Genomic DNA, 13,811 nt, shown 5'->3' on the forward strand with positions numbered 1-13,811 from the left:
CAGGACTGGAACCGGTGCTTTGTAGGTGGGGAAATTGAGACTCCCACAGGCTAAGGAACTTGGGCCAAGTTCCTTACTGGTAAAGTGATAAAGTTCATAAAGTGCAGGAGCCGGAACCTGAACCTCCCCCGAGGGAACTGCAGGTCACTGAGCAGGAAAAGCCGAGGCTCCGTGATGGTGGCAAGCGGGCATGGGGATCTGGACGAGTGCCCGGTGACATGTGACAGAGAAGTGGACAGAGACACCACAGCCTGCCAGGGCACAGAGACAGCCCTGGGGCTTGCGCAGGGCAAGGAAGACCCCAGGTAGGAGCTGGGCCTGGCTGGATGAGAGGCTACCCCAGCAGGTGCGAGTGAAGGCAGATGAGGTGTGAGGTGGCTCCCCAGGGAGCTTGGCCAGGGCGTGTCGGGCTGGGGGGACCCAGCTCTCAGGACCCTTCTCACACCATGAACATCAGTTTTCTCATTGTCAACACCTGTGGGCACCAGAAGACACCTTGATCCAGGAGAGCAGACAGGGTCTCAGGCGACCCTGGGGCACCCCCTCCCAGGCCACTCATCACACATCACTCCTCCCATCCAGTGGTGCCTGTAGCTTTGCACCTGACCAACAAAGCTCCCTGCCTAACAAAGGTCTTGTTCTTGAATGTCCAGGTGCCGGAGGGGGTTGGACAGAGTGGGGGTTGGGAGGCTGAAACACTGGCAGGTTCATCCTGTTCCAGAGAACTGTGATGATTAATGCGACTGCAGCTAGATGGCCTGGTATCACAGAATCTAAAAGGAGGAAGAGTTGCTGGCCATCAGCCATCATGTGCTGGGCCAGGCCTGAGCCATTCCCTGGTGTTCAGCAGGTGGCTTTCCTGCTGGCTCCCAGGACTGGGGGAGCACCAAGGTACTGGGGTCAACTCAGGATCCCCACTGGAGGGAGCAGCACCCCTAAACTCTGAAGAGCCTGGGACACGTGGTGCCTTCCCACATAGAGTTCCAGCTCAACGTGTAAGCCTCGGAGGACTGAGGGATAGCCCTCTTTCCCCTCCTCTCCCAGGACGCTCGGAACAGTGCTCCCAGCTAGAGACAGGCTTTGTTAGTGAGGGTGGGGTCTGCGGCTGTGACAGAATGAGCTCGAGTGGAGCTCAAAAGAAGAGAAGTGCCACTTGTGCTTGGGGCCAGTTCCAGGCAGTGAACTGGTTAACGAGGCTGCCCCCTTCTCCTGGTCATCGGAGGAGACCCGGAAGGGAACACATGCCTTCCAAGGTCTTTTGGGGTTGCTTCCACTCCCTTCCTGGGGGAGGTGGTGGAGGGCGAAGGTAATTGCGCAGAAGCTGCCAGAGAGAAGGTTCTTAGAGGCCAGGCCTGGAGGTGCGGATGCTGCCCTCCACTCTCCTTCCTTCATGAGACTCATGGACGCTCCCAACTGCTCAGGAAGCAGAGAACCGTCTGCAGCAAGGGGCCAGCATGTCTCTGCTTTGGGGATCCAGGACTTCGGCCTCCCGGTTCCCTCCTGTCCCCCCCTGCTCTGGCCCTTCACTGCACCTGCTCCCACTGCTTCAACAGAGGCACCCGGCTGCACCCGCGGGCCAGACCTCAGTGTAGATCTTCTCCTAGCCTGGGTGGGGCCACCCTGCCCGCGGCCCCTCGGATGCAGGGAGGCGGCAAGGCATGAGATGAGTGGTCCAATCCGCTCTTTGTTCTCTTGGGCACTTAGGTAGGAAATCTGACCGTGGGCCATGTGATAAGGACAGCCAGACACTAAAGGTCATGGAGAGGAAGGTGAGAAAGATCTGCATGGCCAAATGTAAGCTACAGCAAGAAGGAAGGAGAGACGGGGTGAGACGCAGATAAGGATGTGGAGTCATCACCAATCCCTCGTGTCCTGTGGAGTATCCCCAGGTCAAGGAGCTGCCTGGCGCCTGCCTGGGGGTGTCTGAACATGAGTCCTACCTTGTTTAGGTCCAACGAGGGAGCCTATGCGCCCTGCTAGCCAGAAAGCAGCACTAAAGCAAGGCCAGCACAGAAGGGCCAGCCAGCTGTGTCCCAAGAGCAGTGCTCTCCGCCTGGGACAAGGGCTTTGCTGAGAAGCACCTGCCCGCCAGGCACTGCATCCCAACCTTGCCCTTCTGGGTGGGACCAGGTTCTTGCCAGAGGAATGCGAGCAAGAGTGACAGGTGTTCGTGCTGGGCTGCAGCTTCCTTCCTCATCCTAATGAAGGAACAGGCGCGGCTCGGGCAGCAGGGTGGCCCGGGCAGGAACAGCACCAGAGCAGGCTGGCTGGGGCAGCCCCTTGAGGTCAGGAGACCGGCTGTGTGCAGGGTACAGAGCTAAGAGGCAAAAGTGTTGAGGAGAACGGGATCCTCTCTGACAGAGGGGGGTGATGAAAAGGTATGGGATCCAAACTGGAACTACTGGTGTGAACACCTGGCATATGACACAGAGAAAGAGAAATACACGTACCTGTGACGGTCTGCCCACTGAGGGGGCCTGGCGGCAGCAGCACCCCAGCACAGCAAGCACACCCACGGCCTTGACCTTGGCTTCTAAATACCCATCTCCACTGACAAGAACCCTGGAGAAACGGCAGAGTCCGGTGAAGGTACAAAGTAGCCGAGACGATTTTGTTGCACAGGAAGCGCTAAGAATGAGGGGGCGATGTACCCCCGCTGGCCAGGTACACGGCAAGTACAACATCAAAATAAATGCTAGCGGATTGTAACCCAGTGAATGACACACAAACAAGCGGAGGTGATGCCATTTACAGAGGAACTCCACCTTATACACGCAGGGAGAACGACAGAAAGGGAAAATCACCTGCTGGCAACCAGTGCAGTCATTCAGACAGGAAACACCGATGGATGCTAGACGTACTTGGTGAGAGTGGAATAAGGAACAGTAAATTTACAGTCTCCAAGGACCCCCGCACTGGGGCCAGGACTGAACTGCCACCGGCGACGCTGGCATCCTGTATCTGAGCCAGAGTCCAGGATGGAACAGGCACACCTCCTGATCTCTCTGGAACGAAGAACGTCACGGGGACACTTGCTGAAATTAGATGGGGCCTCCGGGTGAAGAGCGTATGGGGAGTGGTGTAACTTCTCTGTGAGTCTGAAATGGCTGCAAAATAACTTGGGGGGCTGGCATTGTGGTGCAGAGGTTAAGCCACCACCTGCCGTGCCAGCATCCTGTACTGAAGCACCAGTTCAAGCTCCCGCTGCTCATCTTCCAATCCAGCTCCCTGCGGCTGCACCTGGGGAGGCAGCAGATGATGGCCCAAGTGCTTCATTTATTTGAAAAATAGTGTCGGGGTAGGCTGGGGGAGAGAGAGAGATGGGGGGGGGAGGGACAGATCTTATATCCATTGGTTCCCTCCCCAAATGCCTGCCATAGTCAGGTCTGGTCCAGGCTGAGGCTGGCAGCTCCAGCATCATCTCCCACATGGGTGGCCCCTGTCACCCACATGGGAGACCCGGATGAAGTTCCAGGCTCCTGGCTTCAGCCTGGCCCAGCCCCAGCCATTGCCTCCACTTGGGGAGGGAACCAGCAGATGGAAGACCTTTTTCTGTCTCCTGCTATCTCCATCGCTCCATCAAATAAATACAGAAATCTTTAAAATAATAATAAAAACAAGAAGCACGAATACCTTCTCCTTTCTCTCTTATCCCACTCACCAGCCAGTTACAGACAACCTGGCAGAGGAGGCCGAGACCCCAGACACAATGACGAGAGCCACAGAGGGAAGGAGCCTGGGTCCCTCAATCACTGTGCACTTCCCAGGGGCAGTACACACACTTCTGTCATCGTGGACCACGGGCCGGGCTGGGTGGATGTCGTCTTTCTCTGCACTTTCCTAGTCCATCCACCTCTCCACCAGCTACAGAACCTCTCCACCTGAGGTCCCAGCACCTCCAGGAAATGTCATGCCCCAAACTCAGCTGCCCCACCCCACCGCAACGGACCGCTCTCTCTGCTTTCCCCCACAACCAGTCAGTTCCAACTCCCGCGTTGTCACTTGATCGTCCCACACCCACCAGACCCGCCTTAGCTGTCTTCTTCAGGGCCACCCTGGCTGGTCCCAGGACCTTGGCCTCACTCCTTTCCAATTTCTCTCTGCTTAGCACTCCCAGAACAAGCAAGTGGGTCCACGCTTCCTACCCCAGCTCCTGATGCTCTCAGCCTGCAACTCCCCACCTGTTTGCAGTTCACTTGGTAAACACTGAACTCTCCTTTCTACAGTTCAGTGCCCAAGTCACCTCGATGAAGCCTTGGGCACTGTGCCATCTGTTTATGCCAGGAAAAAAGCCTCCCAGGCCTTCCTCCCCGCAAAGCCAGACCTCACCTATGGCCTCCCACAGCTGCTAACTTACTATGCGACTTCAGGCTAACCTTGCCTTCTGGACACACTCCCAGTCAGTAAGGGCAAGAACATACACCATCATAGGACTGACCGCTGGTTACCCAGGGGTAGCACTTGCTAGGTGCTGGAAAAACAATACTCCAGGGCTCACACCCTACTTAGAATCAACCCCCAGCTACGCCCCAGTGGCATTCCACCTGCCTCGGACAATCATTTCTTGCAGGGCCCTGGACACACAGGTTGGTCTGGCCTTATTCACCTTTAAACTCCCCAACCTCCACCCGCCCGGGGTCCCAGCACAGACACCCGCACATCCTGGCTGCTGCTGCCAGGCCAAGACCACCGCCTCCCAGGAGCTGCAAGTCCCACACAGCACTGACAGCACACAACCGGCTTCAGGACTGAACTGGCAGGAGAGGACTCGGGGAGACCCTACCCTGCCCACGCACAGCACAGGCAAGGTGTGTCTCTCTGCCTGAGGCTTGCCTGTCCCAAATCAGCTCTCGAAAGAAAAAACGGAATCTGATGGACACGCAGAATTTCTCCAACAGAACGTGTTTATTCTAAAGGCCCAACCAAACACGTTCCAGCCACGATCCCTGAGACCCAGCTGGTGAGCCGGGAGGCGAAGGCACTGTCAGAGTGAAAGCGCCACAGCGCTGACCCTCCTGGGTCTGGGGGGTCAGGGGGTTCAGGCTTCTGCCCTTCCCCTCTCTGGTCTTCAGAGCAGGGCCTCCCCGCTCAGGTGTCCTGAGGCGGCCCGAGCCCCCTGTCAGCCCCGCCTCAGACCCAGGGGCAGATCCAGGGCAAGCAGCTGTGCCAGGCGGCCAGTGGCTGCCTGCGGAGCAGACACAAACCCGGGGCACCGCCAGCCTTACGGTCAGCATCTGCGCCGCAGGCCTGGAGCTTGTGCGCAGTTGGACAGGGCTCCCCCAGCGAGAAAGTCGCACCACTTCATCACGTGCCGGAGACAGGAGGAGGGAGAGCTCAGCCATGGACCCTCAGCAGGCTGCCTGGCCGGGGACCCACGAGGTGGACCAGTCAGCTCCACGGCCCAGAGCCCACTGTCACCTCCTCACTTCCTGTGGCACAAACGGCTGCTTTGCTCCCCAGAGGGCGACACGGCCTCAGAGCTTGCTGCGCGGGGGCTCGAGGGGCCGCTGCAGCCGCCACACCACCCTGACCGGCTCAGCGGCGTGGTCCAGCTCCCGGAAGCCGCCCAGGTCGCCGGTCTCACCGTACCGCTGCAGAGCCGGCTGGAGCAGCGTGATAGGGATGCTGAAGTTCAGGTGTGGGTAGGTGGCCCCCGTGGTGTTGTCTCGGGTGTTGCTGGCGACGATGCCTGTGAGGGTCGGAGGGCAGAGGACGTGAGCCAGGACCAGGGAGGGGAAGAGGACCAGCCCCTTCCTGGGACCCCCAGGGTCCTGCAAGTGCCACCTGCTGGGGTCACCCAACAGTGACTCCCTATTTCCTGCTACGTTTGTTAGTCAGAATTCTGTAGAAAGTCCTTTGCTCATCTCTACTTTAATCTTTGGGTGGGTTGGAACCCAGTACTCCGTGGGTTTGCTGTCTGGGTTGCTCCAATGGGAGCTCCCTTAGGCTGCCTCCCACTTGCCATGCCCCCATCTGATCCACTGTCAGCACGTCCTGTCTGACACAAAATGCTCCCAACTTATCTTGTTTATTTCCCTGCCCCAAGCTCAGAACCAGTAGGCTCGTAGGTCCTTTTTATTAGCAAATGGTATTTAGAAACCAACATCTGGGCTCTAGATGCATTCATTGCAATGTGGGTGTCACTGCTTCAGGGCCTTCTCAGGGGGCTGGGGTGGGCGTCAGGTGCAGCAGTTAAGTCGCTGCCTGGGGTCTCCACGTGCCACTTGAGCGCCAGGGTCAAGGGGTCAAGGCCCCACTCCACTTTCCAACAGCTCCCTGCTCAGGCACGTCCGGGGGAGCAGCACATGATGGCTCCAGTACTTGGGTCCCTGACCCCCGGCTTTGGCTGTTGCAGGCCTTTGGGGAATGAACAAGGGTACAGAAGGCATCTGTCTGTCCGTCTCTCAAAGAAAAAGAAAATAATTTTTAAAAATTTTAGAAAGAAATGCCAAAGGCTAACACAAACCTGCGGTGCTGGACAGGGGCTAAAGGTTTCTGTGTGAACTCGGATTGCTTTCATCTGTACACACACAGATATCTGTGTGCACAGAGATGCAGCAATCCACTCAAGGAGAACACAAAAAGGGCCACACCTTCCTGTGCAATACCAGGGCACTTCAAAGTTCTCAAAGTCCATGTGGATTTTTTTTTTAAAGATTTATTTATTTATTTGAAATTCAGAGTTACACACACAGAGAGAGAGAGAAAGAGAGAGAGAGAGAGAGGTCTTCCACCCCATGGTTCACTCCTCAGATGGCCCCAATGGCTGGAGCTGTGCTGATCTGAAGCCAGGAGTCAGGAGCTTCTTCTGGGTCTCCCACACAGGTGCAGGGGCCCAAGGACCTGGGCCATCCTCCACTGCTTTCCCAGGCCATAGCAGAGAGCTGGATCGGAAGTGGAGCAGCCAGGTCTCAAACCAGCGCCCATACGGGATGCCGGCGCTTCAGGCCAGGGTGTTAACCCACTGCGCCACAACACCGGCCCCCAGATTTCTCATAATACCTATTTTCCATCAACATTCTGAAGACCCCTTGGATGCATGGATTTCAAAATTTTTTTGTGGGGGCTGGCGCCATGGTGCAGCAGGTAAAACTGCCACCTGCAGTGCCAGCATCCCATATAGGTGCTGGTTCAAGGTCCAGCTGCTCTACTTCCAATCCAACTCTCTGTTGTGGCCTGGGAAAGTAGTAAAAGTAGTAAAGGATGGCCCAACCATCAAAGAAGGAGGTACCTTTCTCTAAAGGGAGGAGAGAACTTCCACTTTGACTATGACCTTGTCTAAATAAGATGGAGTTTGTGAACTCAAGAGGCTTCCATTGCCTTGGCAGCTCATGACAAGAGCCTCAGGTGATTACTGATGTCATAAATAAGAGTGTCAATTGTTAAATCAACACCAAGAGTCACTGTGCACTTACTCCATGTAGGATCTCTGTCCTTAATGTGTTGTACTATGCAAATTAATGGTAAAACTAGTCTTCAAACAGTACTCTATACTTTGTGTGTCTGTGTGGGTGCAAACTGTTGAAATCTTTACTTAGTATATACTAAGTTGATTTTCTGTGTATCAAGATAATTAAAAATGAATCTTAATGAAGAATGGGATGGGAAAGGGAGTAGGAGACAGGATGGTTTGCAGGTGGGAGGGAGGTTATGGGGGTGGAAAAACTGCTATAATCCAAAAGTTGTGCTTTCGAAATTTATATTTATCAAATAAGTTTTCTTAAAAAAAGAAAGGAGAAGAAGATGGCCCAAGTCGTTGGGCCCCTGCACCCATGTGGGAGACCCGGAGGAAGCTCCTGGGCTCCTGGCTTCAGATCAGCTCAGCTCAGGCCATTGCAGCCATCTGGGAGTGAACCAGTGGATGGAAGACACCTCTCTCTCTCTCTCTCTCTCTCTGACTCTGCCTTTTTGCAACTCTGCCTTTCAAATAAATAAATCAATCTTTAAAAAATTTTTTGAGTGTGTGTAACAGGTGAAGCCACACCTGCAACATTAGCATCCCATATGGGTGCCAGTTCATGTTCCAGCTGCTCCACTTCAGATCCAGCTCCCTGCTAATGCATCTGAGAAAGCAACGAAGGATGGTCCAAGTGCTTGGGCCCCTGCACCCATGTAGGAGACCCAGAGGAAGCCCTCGGCCCCTGGCTTTAGCCTGGCTCTTGAGGTCATCTAGGGAGTGAACCAGCGGTTGGAAGATCTCAGTCTTTCCCTCTCACTTAATTCTTTCAAATAAACAGATAACTCTTTTTAATGTAATTTTTTTACACCAAATAATCTTTTAAGTCCACTTCCCATGAACGTCTGGAACTCCTGCATGTTAGGATATCAGCTGCATTCCTTGGCGGCCACAGTCCACTGAGGCTGAGTGGGGTTCCCCTGGTTGACCCCTGACCCGCCCTTCCACTCCCTCTTTCCTCACTCGCTCATGAATTTCACAGGTCAAACGAGACCGCGGTTCCACCATGGATCAGGCAGAGGGCCAGAGCCCTGATCCCGTCCCTCCCGGCTCAGCAGCTGGACAGCCTGGGACTAGGACCAGCAAACTCTGGGCCCAAGACAGGGGCCCTCCCAGGGCTGGACAGGGAGCATCCCCCAGGGCAGGGCCAAGGAGCTCCTTACCCAGGAGTCGCCCTGAGCGCGGGGAGAACAGAGGTCCCCCGCTGGAGCCGCCATGCACGGCACACGTGGTCTGCAGCATCACTGGTGTGTCATCCACTTGCACCACAGCCGACAGGATCCCCGAGGTCACCGAGGGCCCGCAAGCCTGGCCAAAGACGCCGTAGGCCACCACACTGACAGCCTCGCCTGCCAGGGAGGGAGGGGGGAGGGGGATGCTGGGGCCTCCTCTGTCCTGGCAGGACACCCGCGCCACCCTCACCTCCAGAAAGCCTCTCCCAGGTCCCCCCACTGCTGGCCACGGGAGGAGGCCAGGAAGCAACTGAGCTCCTGGCACTGCGTCTGGTCAACTCTTCTCTGGGAGGCTGTGCCCAGTCTTGTGCCCTGGCTACACTGGCTGTCACTGGGGGTCCCCATGGAATTAGCACCCATCTCCTGGGACTACGACATCCCTGGTGGGTGTGACGATGCGGGCACCTTCCTTTCCCAGGTGCGTTGACCCTGCAGGACAGGGCCTAGGGCCACGTGCTTAATAGGCAACACATCCCCTAGGCCTCACAGGGCCAGAAGGAGGGCACACTAGCCCCATTTCAGAGTTGTGGAAGCGGGGCAGAGAAGGCTTCAGCAGTCTGCCCAAGGTCACCAGTGGCAGAGGACAGATGCCAATCCACGCACTTGTACCCTCCATCACATCACACGGCTGCCACCGTCTGGGTGTCTGGTACGTACGTGGCTGCATCACAGTCTGCTGCCCAAACCACACCACTGGAGCCACAAACGGGTCACCCACCTTTCTGATCACCTCAAGAGTTGGCTCCCCAAGCCCAGCACCCTGACCCCACATGGCTGCAGGTCCTGGGGAAAGGGGAAACACCGTGGGGACGCCCGCCCATGCCACCCTGATTCACTGATTCAGCAGTGGCGTGGAAGCGAGCCGGCCCCTGGTCCGGCATGGTCAGAGGCGCAGCCCCTGGCTGGGCCCTTCGTCTGTCTTTACCTTCGCTGAAGCGCTCGGTGGGTACAGGCATGGCAATGCCGTCCAGGGCCTCCTCCAGGCTCACCACTGCTACATCATAGGGAGAGGTCTCCTGGGTGGCAAACAGCACACGTCCCCAGACTGCCACAGTCCTGGGAGCGAGGGAGACAAACGACAGGCTTAGCTTTCTGACCCCTGGCTCTGGGGGAACTAGGAGACGAGAGAGACGACAGCAGTCACGGAAGACCTGGCATCAGCTCTGAAGCCGGCCGGCCAGGACGCTGTGGACGCAGCTCCTAGCCACTCTGTGGGGCTCAGACGCTTGCAAAGCGACCTGGACACCTGGCAGTGCGTGACGCAGGCATTCTCAGGTTCACAACCCTGCAAATCAGGCACTGGTCTTATCTCTGTGAGATATCACAGCTGAGCCCCTGAGAGGTTCAGTAACTTCCAAAGGCTACAGAGCAAAGGGTAGGGGCACAGGCCAGGGTGCTTCCTCCCCTGGGTGGGGGGTGGGGGAGCTCTGTGCCCACGTGCCAGCACACAAGCACCAGTCTCTGCTGCAGACCCTGTGTCAACTCACAGGGAGGCCGCTCGGACACAGTAAGTGGCTTGCCCAAAAGGACACAGGGCTGTCCTACCACACAGTCTGCAAGGGTAGTTTCCAGCAAGCCCGGGAGTTTCCCTAGGAGCAAAAAGCATGGTGGCAGCAAGGCCCCGGGGCTCACACCCCGAGGAAATCCACATCAGTCTCCCCCATCATTTACTGCTGCCCTGCAGGCTGCGAGCAGGAACCGGGTGCCGACGCTCATGGGCTGGGCTCACCACGCCAGGCCAACCTCAGCAATTCACTAGAGGCGCACCAGCACCAAGGGGCTATCCCCCTGTGGGCTCGCCTGAGCTGGACACCTGGGGCCACAGAAGCAGCAGAACATACTAGAAAACCAAACCAAGACAAATAGAGCTGCCGCCCCCACGGCGGGGCCTGGGGAAAGGAGAGGGGGGCAGAGGTGCCCTTCCCTGCAGGCAGTTGGACAGTGACTGTGACTGCGGCCAGTCCTAGCCCACCACGGGGCACGATCCAGCCCGCTGCCTGGCCCCCACCCTGCGTTCAGGACTGGGGAAACTTTCTTCTCCATCACTTGCCGGCCATACACAACCATCGACAACACTCAGCCTGCTGCAGGTGCATTGAGTTCCCAGCCCCACCTGCGGTTGCCCCGGCAGCTGCCACAAAGACACTGATTATGACGGGCTCAGCAAGGCCAGGCCTGGGTGCTAGAAGCGTGGCATCCTGCCCAAGCTGCCCTCGGCTTCACAGGGCTCCCGCGGAGGGTCCCGGGTGTCCACCCATGCTACCGAAGCACCGGCGCGCCGCCAGGGAAAGGGCCACACGACCCGCAGCCTTGCGGGGGCCTTACTTGGGAGCATCACAGCGCACCAGGACCCTGGAAGCCTCCCGAGGGGCTACGTGCCGGCAGGTCAGCACCAGGCGGGGTGCCACGGCCACTCCGGAACCCCACACGGCGCCGCACTCCACCAGCACGGCCGCGGCTGCCCACGACGGCTCGGGGCTTCGGAAGGGCAGGGCGCGCGGGGTGCCCAGCTCCGGCGGTAGGAAGGCGGCCAGGGCGGCCTCGCTGGGGCGCAGGCGGCCCAGCGCGGCGCGGGCGGCGCGGATGAGCGGGGCGGCGGCGCAGAGCAGCGTGAGGCCCACCCACTCGCGGGCCTTCCAGCATAGCGGCGCCGCCACCAGCGCCACGAGCGTCCCCGCCGGCCGCGCCGCGAACACGCCGCCGCCCTCGCTGCCCGGGAGGCAGCGCGCGTCGGTGAGCAGCAGCGGGCCGGCCGCGTTGCTGAGCACGCCGCGGCTCAGGGTGTTGAGAAAGATGTCCGGACAGAAGGCTCCGAACGGCGAGCCGCAGGCCAGCAGCGGCGCGCCTTTGGGCACCGCCCCCGGGGACGCCACGGCCACTGCCGGCCCGCGCTCCGCCGCCGCCCCCGGGCCGGGCTGCACGCGCAGCAGCGCGAACCAGCCCAGCGCCCGCAGCTGATCCTCCTCGTCGTCTTCCGAGCCCTCGTCGTCCGGCGCCACACTCGCGAAGCGCCACTGCTCGCCCTCCGCGTCCCCGAAGAGGCGCTCGAAATGGGCCCGGAAGGCCGGGCAGCTCAGCAGCAGCAGCAGCTCGGCGGGGCGCGGGCACTGCAGGGGCCGGCCGCGGAGCCGGGCTGGCGGGCTGGGCTCCAGGCCGGCGCACTGCGGCGTGCACAGCCCCGGGCGGCCCTCGTCGGCGCGGCCGTTGGAATCCGCGGCCGTTGGCGCCCACTGCACGTGCAGACGCAGGTCGTCGCCGCAGCTGTCGCCGGGCAGGAAGACGGCTTCGGCGGCGGCCAAGGCCTCACTGCCAGCCCGAAGAAAAGGCAGGAAGATGCCCCCATGGCACAGCACCAGGCCCGGGTTGCGGCTCAGGATCACCCCGCTGCAGCTCCACGATCCCGCCTCGGGCTGCTTGGCCCGGGAGGCGCTCACCACGCAGCCCACCTGCTCGGCTGCTCTCATGGCGAGTCCCCACTGCCGCCCCATGGCCTCGGGGGACCGAACACCCGGGACCCCGGCCCGCTGAAAGCCTCGCAGCGCCGCACACGGCCGCGAGCGACCCGCACAAGCACGGACTCGCGTCTTCCTCGTCGAGCTGGATTGGTTCAGCCCCAGCCGGCCCGAGCCGATTGGCTGCGGGTGAGCTGCTTTCCCCGCCCTCTTTGGGCCCATCCAATCCGTGGGAGCCGCTGTCACCGCGGGACGAGCTCCGGGAGAGTGACAGGCGTCACCGCGAGAAAGGCGGGTGGGCGGGTCCCTCCCTGCGTGTGCTGTCTCCCGTTTGCGGGAAAGAACAGAAGCAAGCGCTGACGTGGCTGGACCTGCCCTGGTCGTGACAGGACCTTCAGCCTCTGACCCCGGCTAAGAAAACTGTGGGATTTTGAACGTAATCTCAACAGCAGTCCACTAAGTGTCATTGAATTCACAAAATTAACCTCCCCCGCCAAGCCGAATTTCATGGAAAACGCATTTGCTGTTCTAAACCAAATTGCCGGAGGCGGCTCCCGTCAGAAACCTGAACACAGCCCTGAATTTTGCAATATGCACGTTTCACACAATGACGTTCAGCACCAGCCCTGAGGATTCTACACAAGGCCAGAATGTTGATGGTGCCAGTTCTGCGGGCCATGCAAGCTGTCTCCAAGCCCAACTCTGCAGCTGTAGCGCACAAAAGCTAAAGGCAATAAAATAAAATAAAATCTTACACTGAAAGGTGAATTTCATGTCGCTTTCATGAGTCATAAAAAATAGTAAGTACTCTTAATGTTCTCCAACTTTTTAATAATGTATAGCCTTTCTCACGTCACAGGCCACGCAAACACAGGCAACGGGGGCAGAGTCAGCCCACGAGCCATAGCTCGCATCCGTCACCTAGGACAACTTAAAACTTGCCTACTTTTCCCAGCAAGTACCCTTTGGGTACAGAGAGACATGAAGGTGGATGTGTGGGGGCTTCACGATGCCCCCTCGGTGGCCACCATCAGCCCGGCACTTGGCGACTGGTGCATCCCAGGAGGCAGGACGCGGATCCTGATGCTCCTGGCGACACCCACCTGAGAGTGAGCAATGGCGATCCACCGCAGCACGAGCAGCACTAAGCCAAGCGCCTTCCAGGGGCAGGCACTGTCTTCTTTTGGTTTTACTGCCCCACTTCCTCGCAATCAAGACGTCGGAGTCCCTTCTGCTGTGCGTCAGGTTTTGCTGTGCTGACGGCAGACCACAGCACAGAAGTCCCCGGTCACAGCCAGCAACAGTCAAGTCGAGACCCCTTGTGTGCATGTTCACGCTACCTCAAGCAGGACAAACGCCTCTGCCCGCAAGCCCACAGCATCCTTTCACAGGACAGCCTCTAAGAGCTCAATGCCTGTTGGGAAGACCTGGTTGCCTTTGGTTTGCCATTCTGTGTCCCAGTGCGTGAGTTTTGGAATCTCCCTTGGGGGTTTCAACAACAGAGCTTCCTACAAGCCTAATAACACACACACACACACACAAGCAGACTCCTTCCCCTAGTTCACCAAATGCAGCATTCAACTGATTCTCTCCAGCTTTTTGGAAAACTGAGCTACACTGGGCTCAGCCCATGCTAGCACACTAATACAAGACTGCTCCAACACCGGCCCA

At 58.5% G+C, this 13,811-nt stretch overlaps 1 protein-coding gene across 1 annotated transcript; it reads right to left on the reverse strand.

Annotated features, from left to right (window-relative positions):
* Window positions 1-4,886: 4,886 nt before the first annotated feature.
* Window positions 4,887-12,316, reverse strand: TYSND1 (trypsin like peroxisomal matrix peptidase 1). Its single transcript, XM_051823831.2, has 4 exons — window positions 11,014-12,316; window positions 9,614-9,744; window positions 8,620-8,805; window positions 4,887-5,689 (listed from the first exon to the last, which is right to left on the reverse strand). Exons 1-4 carry the CDS (start codon window positions 12,174-12,176, stop codon window positions 5,475-5,477), a joined length of 1,695 nt encoding a protein of 564 aa, XP_051679791.2. The 5' UTR covers window positions 12,177-12,316; the 3' UTR covers window positions 4,887-5,474.
* Between the last annotated feature and the right edge of the window lie 1,495 nt (window positions 12,317-13,811).

This window comes from Oryctolagus cuniculus, chromosome 15 (assembly GCF_964237555.1).
Source record: "Oryctolagus cuniculus chromosome 15, mOryCun1.1, whole genome shotgun sequence".
Lineage (NCBI taxonomy): Eukaryota > Metazoa > Chordata > Mammalia > Lagomorpha > Leporidae > Oryctolagus > Oryctolagus cuniculus.

Bases quoted from the DNA above. Each gene is read 5' to 3' on its own strand.
- TYSND1 (XM_051823831.2), bottom strand. From the start codon at position 12,176: ATGGGGCGGCAGTGGGGACTCGCCATGAGAGCAGCCGAGCAGGTGGGC. The intron at 9,745-11,013 runs GTAAGGCCCCCG...CCTCGCTCCCAG, and splicing joins GTGCGCTGTGATGCTCCCAA to GACTGTGGCAGTCTGGGGAC. The intron at 5,690-8,619 runs GTAAGGAGCTCC...CGACCCTCACAG, and splicing joins GCGCTCAGGGCGACTCCTGG to GCATCGTCGCCAGCAACACC.